Source organism: Anolis carolinensis, chromosome 4 (assembly GCF_035594765.1).
Source record: "Anolis carolinensis isolate JA03-04 chromosome 4, rAnoCar3.1.pri, whole genome shotgun sequence".
In the NCBI taxonomy this organism is placed as follows: Eukaryota; Metazoa; Chordata; class Lepidosauria; order Squamata; family Dactyloidae; genus Anolis; species Anolis carolinensis.
This window is the reverse complement of record NC_085844.1, coordinates 184,016,822-184,036,285: the sequence shown is the minus strand read 5'-3', so window position 1 is coordinate 184,036,285 and position 19,464 is coordinate 184,016,822. Positions and strand designations below refer to the sequence as shown.

At 42.2% G+C, this 19,464-nt stretch overlaps 1 protein-coding gene across 1 annotated transcript; it reads right to left on the bottom strand.

Moving 5' to 3' along the window:
* Positions 1 to 760: 760 nt before the first annotated feature.
* urod (uroporphyrinogen decarboxylase) lies at positions 761 to 17,034 on the bottom strand. The gene is made up of 10 exons (XM_003220211.4): positions 16,924 to 17,034; positions 12,860 to 12,972; positions 10,884 to 10,963; positions 9,239 to 9,301; positions 8,930 to 9,127; positions 6,925 to 7,086; positions 5,133 to 5,270; positions 2,768 to 2,868; positions 1,721 to 1,787; positions 761 to 1,170 (listed from the first exon to the last, which is right to left on the bottom strand). Exons 1-10 carry the CDS (start codon positions 16,944 to 16,946, stop codon positions 1,006 to 1,008), a joined length of 1,110 nt encoding a protein of 369 aa, XP_003220259.1. The 5' UTR covers positions 16,947 to 17,034; the 3' UTR covers positions 761 to 1,005.
* Positions 17,035 to 19,464: the final 2,430 nt, after the last annotated feature.

Below are 19,464 nucleotides of genomic sequence, written 5' to 3'. Positions count from 1 at the left end.
ACCGTCTAAATCTAAATCATTATACCAACATTTTCAAAATGTATAGCTCCAGTCTCTCTAGAAGAAGAATAGTTAGTGTACCTCTTTCTGCACCATGGTTCCCATTACTGCATTGGCAAGGTGGAGTCCCCAGTGGCGCAATGAGGGCAGGACTATTGACTGAAAGGTCGGCGGTTCGAATCCGGGGAGCAGTGTGAGCTCCTGTCTGTCAGCTTTAGCTCCCCATGTGGGGACAGGAGAGAACCCTCCCACAGAATGGTAAAACATCAAACATCCGGGCGTCCCCTGGGCAAAGTCCTTGCAGATGGCCAATTCTCTCACACCAGAAGTGACTTGCAGTTTCTCAAGTCACTCCGGACATGAAAAAAAAAAATTGGCAAGGTATTCATGGTTAAACTACAGGGAGATTTAGGCACATCTTGAGTTGACCTTGTGTTGGAACATGCTCATCCTGCAGAACAGACCTCTGAAACTCTACACAGATGGACAGTAGGCTACAATCCTTCTACGCTCTTCCCCATATTTTCCCCATCCCACAAGGCAGCATTACTCTTGTGCACAGATTTTAATCTGTAAAAGCACTATAACATTTGAATTTGATGATATGATTTGGACAGACAGTAGAAACGGCCAAACACAAACACTGCAGTGGTGAGCAAGCATGTCCAGTTACAGCAAAAAGTGTTCACAAAACAAGAGTGGATCTGCACTCATGTCAGATAAGCTTTGTAGCCTTCACAAACAAGATAGGGTTCAAGAATTCCATTTTAGAGGCTGATTTATTTCTTTTCCTTTGTGACACACACACACACACACACACAGGGCCAGTACGAGTGGAGACCAGGATGTTTTAATGGCATACCACTAAAAACCAACACCTTTCCCTTGTCGGTGCCTCAGTATTGACTTTGGAGCCATCACAGCCGGATCCACTCTTCCTGTGCAGACACTTGGTTTGATCAGTACATTCTCCTCCATCCATAATGGAGCTTGCTCACCAAAGTTTTAATTATGTTTATTGAGGTGGCGAGAGTGTGCATGGACAGCATCCACAAAGGCCCCCACATGTTCTGGACTCATGTCAGGATAGAGACCGTGGCCCAGATTCGCAATATATCGCTGTGTGCCGAAGCCGTCCAACATCCTTTTCACCAGCTCCCCAATCTTCTCCTAACAAGAAACATAAGTTAGATGACAAGAAAGTTAAGGAAGGTTAGATCGTACTCCGCAACCACTACCTTTAGGCATGGGAACACTTCAGAAGCTCAATCCAGACATGGGTCCTTTTTGTCCTCAAAGTCATTGATAATTAGGAGGATCCCATGTGCATGGACATCTCCCATACACACCTTTTCCTAATTTGCCATGTCAAGCCACATGTAAAACAATGGGCTGGAACTACCCATACTTTTCATCCAACCTTATTTTGAATCTATGCTTTGGAAAAAGTCTGGTTTATGACTAAGCCCAGTTTGCCCAAGCTGAAAAAGTTCATCAGGCTCCTAACTGCAAAATCATCAATTTGTCATATCATATGCACTTGTATATAAAGGTACTTATCCTCAAATGCACTACAGGCAACAGCATTGCCAAGTGCTTTGCCAGTTTTGTTAACCTGCCACAGCTGGCAAAATGTACTGTAACTGTCCTTTGCTTTCACCATCCAATAGCACAGACAGCATTTATTGTAAAAGAGAGTGTTATGCGCCAGTTGCTTTACCTTTGGGGCATAAAGAGCACATGGGTCCAAATTCCCTTGTAAGGTAATATCCTTTCCTATACGTTGGCTGAAATAGAAAGAAGTACATGTATTAATAGAATTTATTTAATGGAATTCATTGCAACAATGTGTGCTGAAAGTAGCGAGGTCAGCTGATTTTACAGCAAGGAGCTAGAACAGCCAAACGTGGTTGCACACCTCTACTTACCAGGTGCTAAGGACAAACTGGGGACTCCCACCTCCAACCCATTTTTCCATATAGGTTCCAAAGATGATCTGGCTAATCCCAGTTAGAATGCAGATTTTATTATATTGGGTCCAGCTGATCATTTCCCTTCCGTAGTCTCTAGCCTTCCTTTGGCTTCTGAAGCCTGGGGCAGTCTGTCCTATCTACTATAAAGGCTCATTTTAACCAATCTTCCTGGGAAAGAAGGCATTCAAGGGTATTTCAAAACACCATTCTGTAGCACTGCCTCACTCCAACCTCTTTTTAAAAAAGGAGCATGTATCTATTTTCCCCAATGTCAGGTGAGTAGGGAATGTGGCTTTTCCTCCAGATCAGACATCCTCAAACTCTGACCCTCCAGCTGTTTGGGTCTCCAACTCCCAGAATTCCTGACCATTTAACAAGCTAAGAAAGGCTTCTGGGAGTTGGAGGCCCAAAAAACCGTAAGGCTGCAGTTTGAGAATGCCTACTCCAGATGCTGAATTGTTGCTCCCCTCACCATTCAATAGGTAAGATAGGTTAGACTAATGGAAATTGGGACTAAGGAACCTCTGGAAGCAGGCAGGTCTACCAGCTCTGTTCTAGGAAATACCCAATAAAGGAACTTTTTGCACCCACACCAGAATGGACCGAGCATAGTATCTGCTGCTACCACAGTGCCCTTTCATGTAGGCTCATGATTTTCCACTGCTTCTATGAATTGCAATAATGTGATTAATATATATTATGGGGAAAGTGAAGATGGGGCAAAAAGAAAGCTTGTTAGAAATGCTACAAACGGTAAGCTTGCATTCCCCAAAAGGATAGCTTCAGTTTCTCACCGAGCGTCCTCAGGACGGATTGTCCAGTCCAGACCAATCACATCATACCCAGATTGTGCCAAGTCCTCCAGTGCATAGTGTGCGTCCTTGGCAAAGATGATCTGGGAGGGAAGAAGGCATGGGTCAAGTTAGCAGAACAACACTGTGGGCAGGGCCATGCAGACAGGAGGCTACAGAAAATCAAATTCTCAGATTACACACACAATCAGAAAATGTATTTTCTGTGATTCTTAGAAAAGTGTGTCTCAAAAATGGGTAGCTATTTTTAAAAAGCTCTGTAATACACATCTCCATCACCATGAAAAATGGAGTGTTAGCAGGGATGGGCATAATGGCCCACGGGTGAGGAATGCTGGAAACCAAATTTGCAGTAGCAGAGCTAGGAACCATACTGGTGGGCCACATTTCAGAGCAGGATTTATAAAAGAGAACCCCACACACATTCCAAAATGTTGCAAAGCCAGACTGGATAGACCCTGAATTCACTGGGTCTGGGGACAGAACAAGCGCCACTCCCTGTTCCCCTGTTGGAAAATTATAAGGACAAACCCAGCCATACCAAAGAGCTTCCTGGTAAAAGGTGATGACTGTCGTGCCAAAAAAAAAAAAAAGCTTCCACAGCTATAAAAAGGGACACTTACACACACGTACAAAGGATTTCAGTTGGTGCAATCTGGGGAAAGGGATACAAAACAAGTATCCCATTTAATTCGAACCAGCCATGAATGCTTTACTACCAGGATGGAAATCATGTAACCATCAAGGCCATTGTTCATGGCCTGTACCCACCAGACCTCCCCCCTCCAAATTATAAAAATTGAAATCAAGAAAAGAATTGTGACTCTTGAAAGCCCTCTGGAGTGCTCAATCTCATTTTAAATAATAAAACACTAACTTCCCTTTATTATGACAAAAATGGAAGTGGATTTCTAGGCTGGTTGGGGTTTTTTCCCCCATTCCAAAAACTACCTGGAGGTATGAAATTGTCCACTTACTTTCTATAGGCTTGAGAAGTTGGGATTGCTCTGTTGTGTGGCTGCCTTCTAGTGGTAAAACAGAAGTAAAACAACTCTGTTTTGTTTTACTTTTGAAAGAGACTGGACATTGGGTCAAGAGTGGAGTTAGGAATTAAGAAATGGTGATAGCAGACACCTTTTAATGTGAACGTTAGCAGCTGGATCTCCTTCCCAGGAAGAGGACAATGACTGGACTTGTGCAGAGGCATGCATGCTTCTGGACGGTCAAACCCTAGCCAAAATCTTCATGTATTTTATGCTAGTGTAACTACAGTAGCTATGATACTGGAAGTGTCATGTGTGTGTTTATGCTAGTGTAACTAGTAGCTATTATACTGGAAATACGGTCTCTAAAGCTGTTCAAGAATGTATCTAGAATAATCTTATGCAACAGTTGATCCACATATCCCAAAGGCAGCAAATGGCCACAGCACTGCCCAATTAATTCAAATGGTTATCACTGTCTCCTATTTGGTGCCTATGGTTCCACACAATTATACTGGCAGAAATGTATGCTGTGTTGGCTTCAGTGAGTTAAGGAGGTATTTCCAGTTGCCAATGAGGTAGACTTAAAACAGTGAATTTTCATAGAAGGTTTTCCCCAGCCTGGCTGTTTTGGATGAATACTCTCTCCAGGCCTATGCAACGTAGCCAGTGATCCGGTGTAATCAAAGCTGTATCTTCAACCCCCTGGTTGTGGAAGGCTTCTTTAAGGTTAGCAGACCACTTCAGCCTTTTTGGATGGGGGTGTGATGGGGGTTTGCTAGAGTACCCAAGTCCTCATTTCTCACAGCATAAGCCTGGAAAATGCCAGAGTGCTCAGTTCCATCCCCATCTTATCCTCTGATGCTTGGCAGAATTAATGGCACCTAATATAATGTCCATGGACAGCTCCACACATGCAGGATAACACTACTAGTTAGTCATGATGACTCTACATTGTCTTCAAATTTCAGAAGTAATACACTTCTGCATAGCAATTGCTGGTAAGCTCAAGAAAGAAGATGTTGGTATTGTCATTTTTATAGTTCTTCCAAAGCCACATGTAGTTGGCCGCTGTAGCAACACAATACTAGTCTAGGTAAGATTTTGGTTTGCTCCAACACAGCTCTTCTTATACTCATTAATAATTCTCCATCCATCCTATCTATATTTCTTTTGGGAAGTGCATTTTAATGGCATCGTAGCCTAGTCTTTATGGGAAAACTGAATGGCCTGCCACAGTTTCAACTGTGCGATAATTATATTTAGGATGAAGTGAAAACAGTCCTTCCAGAGAGGGTGGTTAGAAGACCAACTGATGCCAGGCATCTCATGAAGATACCAAAGGGAATGGCTCTGTCTCTTACCAGAGGAACTACAGGCATGGCATTTTCATGCAGCTTAGTTTTCACTTGCTTGGCAATGGACCGGATATATAGGAGGCAAAACTCTGAAAACTGTTCTGGTCCCAGATGTCCAGCATGGGACTCAAAAAGCTGCAGGGCCTGCCAAGAGAAAAAAAGGAGTCAGACTCACAACCTTACCTCTAGGTAGTCCCTTCCACTACCATCCTACAAAGAAATAATTCATGCTTTCCAATGCCACCTTTCTTAGAAGAAGAAGAAAAGCTCGATAAAATGATACAGAAGCTTTCAACAGTAATGAATTCTACATTTAAATTGTCTTAGGCTGCCATCCTGAGCACACTTGCTTAGAAGTAAATTTGTTTTTTAAAACCCCACTGGAGCTTGATTTTGAATGAATATGACAACTATTTGAATATTACTTTGAAACCCTCCTTCTTACTGTCATCAGTTGTGGTATTTTTAATACAAGATCAACAATTTCTTTGATAAAATGGAAAATCATAGGAGTACTATGCTATCATGTGGCCTAAATATCCTGAATGCATCAAATCCTGTCTGATCTTTGAAGCTAAACAGGCTCAGCACTGGTTAGAACCTGGATGAGAGACTACCAATGAATACCAGGTGTGTAGGCTTTGTTTCAGAGGAAATAAGTGTGAAAACCACATCTGAATATTCCTTTTTTAAGAGGATTCTATGAAATTAATGGTCTTGCTGTAAGTCTGCAGACATGTGCCGTAACATGAAGACACGTATACACACACACACACACTATGGTAGGGGCACACTTAGGGTCTGTGAAAGTCCCCCACTCTTCACTTACTGGGAGCAGCCACTGTCAATCAGGAAACAGCCCACTGAGTGTTCCCACCCATTCCCTCACACAATCATCATCATCATCATCATCATCATCATCATCATCATCATCATCATCATCATCTATAGACTGCCCTATCTCCCTGAAGGGACTAAGGGCAGTTTCCAACCATATGGCAACCAATACCAAAAGAAAACCATACAAACAGTTTACATCAAAAAAGGCACATTAGACAATAAAAACAACCTAACTGCAAAGGCAAATAAAATAAAGATTAAAAATGAGAAAAGAATTTAAAAATGAAGTAAAAATATCATAAAATACAAAAACCCTGATAAAACATACTAAAATAATACACACATATATATAAAGCTGAGTAACACAAGTGATCTTTGCAAGGGAGAATTGTGAGGGGTCTAGCTCTTGGCTTTTGCACTGGAGATTCCTTTTTTTTTTCGTGTCAGGAGCAACTTGAGTCGCTTCTGGAGTGAGAGAATTGGCCGTCTGCAAGGACATTGCCCAGGGGACGCCCGGATGTTTTTGATGTTTTACCATCCTTGTGGGAGGCTTCTCTCATGTCCCCGCATGGAGCTGGAGCTGATAGAGGGAGCTCATCCGCACTCTCCCCGGGTGGGATTCGAACCTGGCAGCCTTCAGGTCAGCAACCCAACCTTCAAGTCAGTCCACTACGCCATCTGGGGGCTCCACTGGAGATTCCTCATAGTAGATGATTTGAGAATGTCAGCCAGCTGCTTTCCGACTGACATGGGAACAGACCCCCATCGATCACAGCAGCTGCTGCCAAGTGGGGATACAGGGTTGGCCAGGTGTCATGACCAGTAAACATATTAATGATTAATTATTCGAAAGAATAATATCTTAGTATCTATTGCCTGACAAACTTAAACTGTCTGTTTGTATTAGTACAGCAAAACTTTAGACTCACAGATGGAATAACTTTCCTCTCTCACTCACCTGAGCACCTGCAGCCACCTGTCCCACCAGGTAATCCGCAATTACATCAGCTAATAGTGTGAGCAGGCGATGGCTGGCTTCAGGATGACGGTACAGCCAGGCCTTGGCCTTGGCCATTGTGTTGGAGCCGCCACCTTCAATCATATAAGACATCAGTGTCCACTGGAAGGCAGATAAAAAGCAGGAAATGAAAGCAAATATGGATATGATGACTCAGTGCCCCTCCACACCCAAGCCACTCTCAAAATCAAGAACTTGGAAAGTTTATTTTTGAGACAACACTCTCCTTTGACCAGATAACATATTAATTGCAGAACCATGATTCTCAACCATGACAGAGTAGCAGGTTAAGAACGGAGAGTGGGACAAAACAATTAAACTGGAAAAGGACAGCACAACCCCCACCGATGATTTCAGCCACCCACATCTGGAAAATATGTCCTCTCTACGAATTTGCTAGGTCCTCCAGGTGATTCTATGGTATATCTGCTGGAAGTTAGCATATAGTCATCCTAGAGAACCTAACGAATTCCTAGAAGTTACTCATTTCAATAGGATCTGTTATCCACAGCTTCCTATTTATACAGTAAGATCAGGAATGTATGCACCCATGAATATAGAAATTGTATTATACAAAATATGCAAGTACACTGTGGCACTGTCCTCTCTGCAGGAGTGGCTCTCAATCTTTTAATGTTCAAAATATCTTGTGGATATGGTATTACAGGCATCCTCAAACTCCATCCCCCAGTTGTTTGGGCCTCCAACTCCCAGGATTCCTGAGCTTCTGGGAATTGGTGGCCCAAACATTGGAGGGCCGCAGTTTGAGAATGTCTGTGCTAGTAGGGCTTGGCTTCAACACAGTCAATCATGGCTTAGGTAAGATATGAAAGGAGGCTGTTGTAGTGTGAACAGCATATATCAAAATGCAGCGGCTTGTCTCTGATGGAATTCAGACAGGGTTTGAAGCTTAAGCCTGCAGGGTGTTGAGCTGACACAGACAGGATTCTGAACTAATAGAGACAGAGTTTTGGATTTGAGGCAGAAGGGAAAAGTACCTACGCTTTGAGAGAGATTAAAGAATAGAATAGTGGAGGTTATTATATTTTCCCACTGTGTTTGATAAAGCTATTGTTGTTACATTACACCTGTCTCTGCTTCTCTGGAGTCAAGCCACACTCACAAAAAGTAAAGAACCCACATAGCACAGCCCTAAATCCACATTTAAGGGGCTCAGGGTCCTTCCAAACAGGCCCTATATCCCAGGATCTGATCCCAGATTTTCTGCTTTAAACTGGAATATATGAATCCGCATTGCCATATAATCTGGGATAAACAGAAAACCTGGGTTCATATCCTGGGATATAGGGCCTGTCAGGAAGGACTCTCAGTAACCCAATTCAGCAAGAGAATAACGGGGGAAACAAGGTCAGGTGAGTGGCAGAATTCCTAGGGGATGGAGCGTTGGTGCCAGCCTGGGCAAAGAGAATTGTCCCACCTCTGGTGAGGTAACCATTAAAAACCACTTCCCTAAAGAGTCCATCCTCCTCTGCAGTTACAGATCAATCTAAGGCAGAATCCACTTTGCCTCAGGTAGCCTGCCTTCAGCACAGCAGCATCTACCAGGTGTTTATCAAGATTCAGAGGAATATACAGTTAGGCCCCTACATCTATGAGTTCTGCATCCATGGATTCAACCAACCACAGCTTGAAAATATTTTTTTTAAACTTTCCAAAAAGCTAACTTTAACTTTTCCATGCACCAAGAAATTTGCTGATGTCTAGGCATTCCCTGCTATAGCTTTCCAGCATTTCACAGATCCCTAGGCTCTCTCTAGCACTCCTTTGAGTAGCTATTTTAGACAAGGGGTGGTATTTAACTACACCATTGTATACAGCGGGACTTGAGCACCTATAGGTTTGGGTATCCACAAGGAGTCCTGGAATCAAGCCTTAGTGGATACCGAGGGCCCACTATATACATTTCCAAACAACTGGTACTTACTGGAGCGCCAGAGAAGCCAATCAGAGGCACCTTCCCTTCCAATCTGTGCCGCGTTAATGTGATGGCCTGGAAGACATAGCCTAGTTCTGCTGCCACATCCACTTTCTGGCGAAGCTTCAGCAGATCCTCCACACCCTTCAATGGCTCCGGGAAGGTGGGCCCTTTGCCAGGCACCATCACCACCTCCATGCCCAGCGCCTGGAAACAAAATATGATGCAACTACTTTTTCAGAATGTGTGACAAGTGTGGGGACGACTATCACCAAGGACTTGTAAAAGCAACACACTCCTCACTCCAGCATCTCTTACCTGAGGCACCACCAAGATGTCTGAGAAAATGATGGCAGCATCAAGAGGAAAACGACGCAAAGGCTGAAATAAAAGACAACACAACAATGAATATATGCAAAGCAGTGACTTTGTTAGTACTTGAACAGGGAAATACTAAGGAATACCAGGTGCAGTAGGCAGTATTTCAAAGGAAGGCAAATTGTAAACCACCTGAGTATTTTTTGCCTATGAATTGAAATTCTTAGGTTTGCCAAAGGTCAACAGATGACTTGTTTTACTTTTTTTTCAAGTCAAGTCATAAGTCATTAAAGTCAAAAACAGAGTAAGACAAATTTGTGGGAAAATAAAAGGCAGGTTGTAAAAAAGAATGTTTTAAAATAGTCTAAAGTAATGTTTATAGCTTTCCTGTCAGACAATGAACACCAGAAAAAATATTGACAGGTAGCATAACAAAGTGAGGGGAGACAGAAGGAAACATAGTATAAACACAATATTAAAAAGCAGGTGGAAGAAATCCTAAAGCTGTCAGCATTGTATAAAAATGCCTCACGGTCAATCAAAAAGGAAGATTAAGATATTAATAAACTTTTCAAAGAGTAAGACAACACTGTTTTGGAAAAAGATTAATAAACATTACTAAAACGGAAATATCTGAAATGATGTTTTAATTCAAGAACATTAATAAAATACATGTAAGCGTTCGAATAACAAAAGTGAGGAAATGTCAAAGGCGAAGAAGGGAATCTATCCAAAATGTATACACATTACAGCAGAATAAGAAAGTGAAGAATGAAAGGAAAGCATGCTGCACAGATGTGCCTTCTTTGAGTAGAAGCAAACAGCAGTGTGGAAGATCAGTGAATCTGGGTGTGTATTTACACTTAGAATTAATGCAGTTTGACACCACGTTAACTGAGAGTTGTAATTTTACAAGGTCTTTAGCTTTCTCTATCAAAGAGTGCTGGTGCCTCACCAAAGTACTATTCCCAGAATTCCATAGCATTGAGCCATGGCTGTTAAAGTGTCAAACTGCATTAATTCTACAGTGTAGCCTGGGTTTTATGCCTTTCTGTGTTTATTACATACACACTCAATCAAGAACCAATTGGCCCAGTTGTCATAATTATGACCAGCTCTCTATTGCCTGAATAATGTCCGAAGAATGGAATAAATATGGAAATGCAGTGACATCCCCCATTCCCTTTTAAAATAAAGGGAAAAAGTTGTTGTTTCATTTAATTCTCCATACAATTTTTTCTCCCTATGCCTAGCCTTAGGTTATTCTTGTGATACATTCTTGTGATATCCTTTTAATCCCATTTAATAATTTTCAGTGGCACTGCAATTTAACTTGCAGTTCAAATGTACAGGCTGGTGTTGGAAACAGATCGAAACACTTGCAATGTGTGTTTCTTAACACTGAATATTTGTGGAAAAGATACACAATAAGCACATTTATCTAAAGTATGCATCCTGAACTTCTATCTCTACCCAAGGATAATTCTAGCACAATTTTCCCAAGGGTGATGGAATACATGTGTTCTTCTTCTCCCATCCACAATATTTATTCACAGGACATACCTATCTCCAGACATTGGATGCACAGCAGAAATCATTCTTATGTCTAACAGACACATGTGGACAAATATACTATCCTGCTCACCTGCAAAGTGAGTTCACAACATGTCTCTGGTGACCGACAAGTCGCAAAGAAATCCTGAGCAGCTCGGGTTTCACGGAACTCTGCAAAAAGGCCAGAAAGTTGAGAGAAGGGTGGAAGGAATGTCCCTCAAAGGCCATTAAATCCTATAGGAGAAGGGCCTCGAAGACAGGAAAAAGCTAGCTAGGTCAGTAACAGACATCTCATAAGAGAAGCATCCAAAAGCATAGGACCATAATTCTTCATGTTTCTCTCTTCCTGCATCTGCACTGAAGAAAACCAACCTGTGATTTAAAGATTATAATAAAGTCCTTGATTTGTAGATCATGGTCGTCTTGATGCATAACTTATATTCAGGCCAAGAGATTGCCATTAGGACAGAATATGAAGAAAATTAATGGTTTCCGATGGGCAAGGGGGACCAGCAAGTCTGCATTACGTCATCCTATCTGTTTAATTTGTACACTGAAGATATCATAAGTAAAGTGGGATGAGACTTGAAATAAGAAGACATGAAATCTGGAGGAAATAACATTAACAACCTAAGATAATGCTGCTACCAGAAAATTGCAAACATTTGGAATTACTACTGAAAAAGGTTCAGACAAAAGAGCAAAGGCAGGTTTGCAACTGAACATTAAGAAAACTGAAAATAGTCACTACATATTATTTATATCATTTTAAAATAGATAATGAAAACATTGAAATAGTTTCAAGGTTTTTCATTTCTTTCGTTGTGAACGCTGGACAGTGAAGAAAGCTGATAAGAAGAAAATCAACTCATTTGAAATGCAGTACATGAGAAGAGTTGTATGGATAGTGTGGCGTGCCAAAAGGCAAATAAATTAGTCCTAGATCAAATCAAGCCTAAAGCTAAGAAGTCAAGGTAACTAAATTGAGATTGTCGTGCTTGGGACATATCATGAAAAGATATGATTCACTAGAAAAGATAATAATGATTGATAAGGTAGAAGGCTGTAGGAACTGAGGAAGACTGTATTCCAGATGGATGGACTCAGTCAAGAAGTCACAGCCCTGCAAGGTCTGAGCATGGCTGAGGATGATAGAGGGGTCACTATAAATCAAAGTCAACTTGTTGACTGTTAACAACAATGAGTCTTCTGGGTTGCTGTGAGTTTTCCAGGCTGTACAGCCATGCTCCAGAAGACAATTTCATCAGAAAGGAGGAAATCATGAAAATAAACAAAATCTGGCAACCTGTATTTAAGAACTCTAAAATCAGGACAGTAAATAAAGCACAACACTAAGAAAGAGACAGGAAACAATCATGACCAGCTAACACCTCCCAACAAATGATTCCCCCAGGCAGGAAGGAGCCCGGCTTTGAAGCTGCAAGCCTTTTTAATTCTAATCAAGGTGGCCAATTGAAACATTCACACCTGCCTCAAAGAGACAAGAGTTCTTTCTCCCACCCTGGACCTTCCACAGATATATAAATCCCACTTGCCTAGTTTCCAACAGATCTCACAACCTGAGGATGCCTGCCATAGATGTGGGTGAAGCTTCAGGAGAGAATGCTTCTGGAACATGGCCATACAGCCTGGAAAACTCACAGCAACCCAATGATCCCGGCCATGAAGGCCTTCGACAACACAATGACTTTTCTTATGTTCTAATACTTTCCAGATAGATTTTAAATTTCTTCCATACTCATTCTGAGGTCAAATAATAAGAGTGAACAATGTATTTCTAGGTTCTTCCTTAGGTTCTGACTTGAGGATATACTTCTCCTTCCTCACAAGTAATTTTCTGAAAAATTTCATCACAAGTTTTATGGTCAATGCACCTCACTGGGACAAATAATGCCATGAACAAGCAGGTCACTGCCTAAGATCAGAAGGAATAGCTTTTTAGAGACTGTTGGACTTTAGATCCCATCAGCCAGAGCCAGCATGGTCAGAGGACCACAGGTTTCTTGTTCCTTCCTCAAACTCTAGTCACCCAATAATTTCACTTACCTGGGAGGTACCTTCCTGCCTGTCTCATGCACCAAACCGGGGTGTATTCTGTCTCTTCCCCCTGTGCTGCACGGAGGAAAGTATCATTCTTAAGTACGGGGAATCCTGTGGGTCTAATTAAGAAAAGTAGAGAGTTAGCACAAAGAGGATGAGGAAGAACCATGGCATGCAACCGAATTAAACAAAGCAATTGCTCGTTTGAACAGATTGTTTTCACATTCCTGTCCTTCCACAACACTAAGCAAAGCAGGCCAAAATATTGGTTCCTACTACAGGCAATCCTTGAGTTAAAAACATCTGACTTACATAGGACTCATAATTAAGAACAGGGGTGAAACAACAGGAAGTGAGAGAAATCTACCCATCGGAAGGGAAATTCACTCTTGAAAGAGTTATCCTGGAGAAAAGGGGTTTCCACAATAAGCCACATCGTTCAAAATCCAATTGACACAGGAGGTGAAATCTTCCAAACAGAGGTACAGATAGCAAAACAACACCACAGGAGTGTTAACACTTCCCTATGCTACCCAAAGCTTAAAGAGAGTGTGGGTGTGTTTGTATGTGTGTGTGTGTGTGTGTGTGTGTGTGTGTGTGTGTATATATATATATATATACACACACATACACACACACATACATACACACACACACACACACACTAGCTGTGCCCGGCCACGCGTTGCTGTGGCGAAGTATGGTGGTATGGGAAATAAAATATTGAGGAATTGGTGGTAGTTAAGGTAAAGGGTCCCCTGGGCTGAGTGGGTTGCTAGGAGACCAAGTGAGTGGAGCTTAGCTTTCTAACTGGCAGCAATTGGATAAAAACAATTATTCCTCTCCCTCTAATTAGGACTTTATTTTTCTTTTCTTTTTGTTGTATCAACCTAGAGGCATGGATGAGGGGTTGTGCTGTCAATTTTCAAGGTTGTGGGGTGTTTACTTTTGTTGTTTTGTCCGCTGCCGTGATGCCATCACTCTTTTATATATAGATAGATAGATTGGAGTTACACTTAAAAATGTACCTTCAACTTATGAACAAGCCTACAGAACTGATCTTGTTCATAACTTGGGAATTGCCTGCATCTGTTTCTGTGGGTGTATCTACACTGTAGAATCAATACAGCTAGACCCCACTTGAACTGCCATGGTCCAATGCTATGGAAGTCTGGGACTTGTAGTTTTACATGGCTTTTAGCCTTCTCTGCCCAAGAGTGCTGGAGCTCGCTCTAAGATCTTCCGGGGAAGCCCTCCTCTCACTCCCACTGCTGTCACAAGCACGGTTGGTGGGGACGAGGGAGAGGGCCTTCTTGGTGGTGGCTCCCCGGCTCTGGAATGCCTTTCCCAGAGAGATCAGACAAGCCCCTACTTTATCCTCATTTTGTAAGGACCTGAAAACCTGGTGGTTTCAGCAGATCTTCAAGTAGAGCTCCCTTAGGCCTGCCGGCTATGCTCTTGCTTAGCACTTTACCCACTTCCCTACCCACTATGTATTGTAGCATTTGACACACCTAACACTTTATACCCAGCCTGTTCACCGAACCCTGATCACAATGTCTGGGTTTTGATTGAGTTTTGTTTCTGGTTTTAATCCTTGTTATATGACTATATGTCTTTATATCTATTTTGGTATTCTGTTTTAATTGCTGTATGGTTTTTAACTTGCTGTATGTTTTCTGTTGTATTCGAAACCGTTCTGAGTCCCTTGAGGAGAGAGGGCAGTATATAAATAAATTATTATTATTATTATTATTATTACTATTATTATTATTATTATTATTATTATTATTATTATTATCGTCATCAAACTATAACTCTCAAAAGCCAATAACATTAAGCCATGGGTGATACTCAAGTACTTTTTATGATTTTCAAAATTAATCCCTGCTTTTTTGATGATCTTTATATTAATATCTGCTTTTACTCCTAGACCATGCATTCTGCATATGATACCGGTGGCGCAACTAGTTAAACCCTTGTGCCAGAAGGACTGATCACCAACAGGTCGGTGGTTCAAATCCAGGGAGAGTGGGTGAATTCCCTTGATCAGCTCCAGCTCCCCATGCGGGGACATGAGAGAAACCTCCCACAAAGATGGTAATACATCAAACATCCTTACAGATGGCCAATTCTCTCACACCAAAAGGGACTTGCAATTTCTGAAGTCACTCCTGACACACACAAAAAACCCCATTCACTGGCCACTAGGGTTGCAACTACACTATAGAATTAATGCAGTTTGATACTATTTTAACTTGGATCAATGATATGGAATCTTGGAAGTTATGGTTTTACAATTTATTTCGCCTTTTCTGCCAAAGAGTGCTGGTGCTTCACCAAACTACAACTCCCAGGATTCCTTAGGACTGAGCCATGACAGTTAAAGTAGTGTAAACCTGCATTAATTCTACAGTGTAGATACACCCAATGTCACATACAAAGTAGTTCAAAGTTTTGTCTTAGGACAAACCACTCTTCTATTTGTACAAGAATAAAGAGTCTTTCGACTGAAAGCAGTATTTTCTCCACAAATATCGAATGGATGATGACCGAAAGAAGGGGCAGTTCATCCATAACATTATTCAGTATAATTAGAACCTGTCAAAAATTATGATATTTATTTACCTATGGTTTCCATTCTTGTCTGAATGACACATTGTGCTTTGCTAAAGGTAAAGACTGCTTAGCTTTTCCATATTTTCTTTTTAAAAAATGGGCCAGGAGAACCCACAGAGGCCCAACCCATGAATGGTCACTGATATGAAATTATCAGTAAAAAAACAGAACAGTTTCCTTGCATGATTATAGGACAACAAAGCGCTCTTTGGGTTCCTTGAGGAAGGGGAGAGGCCAGAAGGTTGCAGTATTTGCAATCTAAGTAAATTATTAAATATTTGATCCTGTAGTTCTTGGGTTTTTTCATGCTTAGGTGGATTTTTTTAAATCCCAAAACATACCAGGATAGTCTCTTCTGTTTCGTTTCTTTACAATGGCGGTTAAAGTGGTGTCAAACTGCATCAATTCGACAATGCAAATGCACCCTTGGTGGAGACCCCTGGGAAACTCTGCATAGCACCATATCAAGTATTTGTTATCTCTCTCAGGCCTGCTTACAGTGACTATCATTGTAGAAGAAATGTATTGGTGCAAGTAAAATAAACTCAAGGAGCTTAAAGTGCTAAAAACAGTGCACGGCCACTATCACGACAGTTTCACCGGGCTGAATTTACTCCCAGGGAAGTGGACATGAGATTTCAGCCAAATAGTCTGTAATTTAGACATGATCCTTCAAAGTCCTTATGCAATTCCCGCCAAATAGAAAGTCTATCCAACTCCTGTTGTGACCTATCTGCATGCTTCCACTCCTATATACTGTACGTCTCTTCTGCCTTTAATAGCATGCGGTAACAATGCACAAGTGGACAAAAAAAAAAGCGAGAGAGATTAATATGACTACTTTTATATGTTCACAAACAGAAAGTACACAGAGTTGCTGTGAGTTTTTTGGACTGCATGACAATGTTCCAGAAGCATTCTCTCCTGGTGTTTCACCCATATCTACGGCAGGCATCCACAGAGGTTGTGAGGTCTGTTAGAAACTAGGCAAGTGGGGTTTATATATCTGTGGCATGTTCAGGGTGGGAGAAAGAACTCTTGTCTTTTGGAGGCATGTGTGAATGTTGCAACTGGCCACCTTGATTAAAATTGAATGGCCTCGCAGCTTCAAAGCCTGGCTGCTTCCTGCTTGGGGAAATCCTTTGTGGGGAGGTGATTAGCTGGCCCTGATTGTTTCCTGTCTGGAATTGCCCTGTTTTCAGAGTGTTGTTCTTTGTTTACTGTCCTGATTTTAGAGGGTTTTTTTAAAAATACGGGTAGCCAAACAAAGTAAACAAAGATAATATAAAATGCTATCCCTTATATAAAATGGAAAAACCAAGATTTGCTAAAGACTTTGTCAAAGTACAGCTCCCATGCCAGTTAAAGTGGAGTCAAGCTGCATTCATTCTGCAGCGCAGATGCACCCACTGCCCCCTCTCTCCCGCTTCCTGCCCAGGGCTGCTACTCACGCAATCGGCCCGTTCTTCTCCATTCTCTCCGTCCCTCTCCTGCCAGGGCAGTGGCTCCGCCCCCAACAGGGAGGGAGGGAGGGAAACTCCGCTAGCCCCGCCCCTTTTCCGGGTTCCTTCCCGGTCTCTTCTGATTGGTCCTTGGAAGGCCCACCCCGCTCTCCCACTTTGCGTGGAGGAAACCGAAAGGCATTACCGTAGTGCACGTTGTAGCGAACCTTTCGAGAAAGAGAAGGTGTATGGCCAAAAGAAAGAGATCTGGCAAGTGTAACAACCACCACTACGCAGAGAAACCATTGAAATCCACAAGCATGTGAACAATTTCAACAGAAAGGAGGAAAACATTAAAATGAACAAATTCTGGCTATCAGTATTGAAAAAACCTCTAAAATCAGAACGGTAAATAAGGAACAACACGCTGAAAACAGGGGAATTCCAGGCATGAATCAATCAGGGCAAGCTAGCACCTCCCAACAAAGGAATCCCCCAGGCAGGAAACAGCCAGGCTTTGAAGCTGCGAGGCCATTCAATTTTAATCAAGGTGGCCAATTGGAACATTCACACTGGCCTCCAAAAGACCAGAGTTCTTTCTCCCACCCTGGACTTTCCACAGATAGATAAACCTCCCTTGCCTAGTTTCCAATAGGCCTCACAACCTCTGAGGATGCCTGCCATAGATGTGGGTGAAATGTCAGGAGAGAATGCTTCTGGAACATGGCCATACAGCCCAGAAAACTCACAGCAACCCAGTGATTCTGGCCATTAAAGCCTTCAACAACACAGATCTGGTAAGATGTAGGGCCATTTTGCTGGGACTTGAAGAAAAGCCATCAAGGCTATACTGTAGAGAAATATAAAGCCATCAAGGCTATACGCCTAGAAATATAAAGTCTGTCACTGCCTCCACGTTTTCTCCCTCTATTTGCCAGTTATCAACCAGTCTGGTTGTGATAATCTTGGGGTTTTTTTTAAATGTTTAACTGCAGCCCTGTTTTTGCGCTTTCTTCTTTCACCTTGGTGATAAGGCTCCTCAGCTCTTCCTCACTTTTAGCCATCAGAGTAGTATCATCTGCGTATCTAAGGTTGTTAATGTTTCTTCCAGAAATTTTAACTCCAGCCTTGGATTCGTCAAGCCCCTCACATTGCATGATGTGTTCTGCGTACAAGTTGAATAGGGAGGGTGAATGTATGCAGCCCTGCCGCACTCCTTTCCCAATCTTGAACCAGTCTGTTGTTCCGTGGTCTTTTCTTACTGTTGCTACTTGGTCGTTATACAAATTCCTCAGGAGACAGACAAGGTGACTTGGTATCCCCATACCACCAAGAACATGCCATAATTTATCATGATCCACACAATCAAAGGCTTTAGAATAGTCAATAAAACAAAAATACTGTAGATGTTTTCTGAAACTCCCTGGTGTCCTCCATTATCCAGCGGATATTGGCAATTTGGTCTCTTGTTCCTTTGCCTTTTCTAAACTCAGCTTGTACAACTGGCAATTCTTGCTCCATGTGTTGCTGGAGTTTGCCTTGCGGGATCTTGAGCATTACCTTATTGGCATGGAAGATAAGTGCCACTGTACGAAAGTTTGAGCATTCTTTCTTTCTTTATTTGCAGTATTTATATTTTGCCCTTCTCACCCCGAAGGGGACTCAGGGCGGATCACAATGCACATATAAGGCAAACAGGGCCGTAGCCAGAAAAAAATTTCGGGAGGGGTTTTGAAAATTTGGGGGGGGGGGGTTGAACCCCTAGCACACCCCTCCCCTCCCCGCTACAAACCTGTCAATATCTGCTTGAGACAGTGCCTGGAGGGACTCTTAATGTTTTGCGTCTCATAGACTAGCATGAGGATTTGGTTAACCAGTTAAAATTCATGAGTAAACCAGGTTTTTTTATAACCTGAAGAATTTCGGGGGGGGGGGGTTGAACCCCTAACCCCCCCCCCTCGCTACAGGCCTGAAACATTCAATGCCATAACATAGAACAGAGACACAGACAGACGCAGGCATGAGCAGGCCTCGAACTCATAACCTCTTGGTCAGAGTGATTTGTTGCAGCTGGCCTGCACTTTATCATTTCCCTTTTGGGTATGGGGATATACATTGATATTTTTTCCAATCTGACAGCCATTCTTGTGTTTTCCATATTTGCTGGCATATGGCATGCATCCTCTTTCAAGATTTTAAACAGTTCAGCTGGGATCCCGTCATTTCCTGCTGCCTTGTTATTAGCAATGCTTCTTCAGGCCCATTCAACCTTACTCCTTGGGATGTCTGGTTCTAATTCCCTCACCACACCGTCAATGCTGTCCTCGATATTATTGCCTTTCCCATACAGATCTTCGGTATAGTCTTACCACCTTCTCTTGATCTCTTCAGCTTCTGTTAGGTCCTTGCCATCTTTGGTTATGGGATTCACCCACAGAGATATATTAGGACTAAAAAGATCAGGCATGGGCAAACTTGGGCCCTCCGGGTGTTTTGGACTTCAACTCCCATAATTCCTAACAGCCTACCGGCTGTTAGGAATTATGGGAG

Bases quoted from the DNA above. Each gene is read 5' to 3' on its own strand.
- urod (XM_003220211.4), bottom strand. From the start codon at position 16,946: ATGGAGAAGAACGGGCCGATTGC. The intron at 10,964-12,859 runs GTAAGTGAAATT...GCCTTTTTGCAG, and splicing joins GGCAGGAAGGTACCTCCCAG to AGTTCCGTGAAACCCGAGCT. The intron at 1,788-2,767 runs GTGAGAAACTGA...TTTCTATTTCAG, and splicing joins ATCCGTCCTGAGGACGCTCG to CCAACGTATAGGAAAGGATA.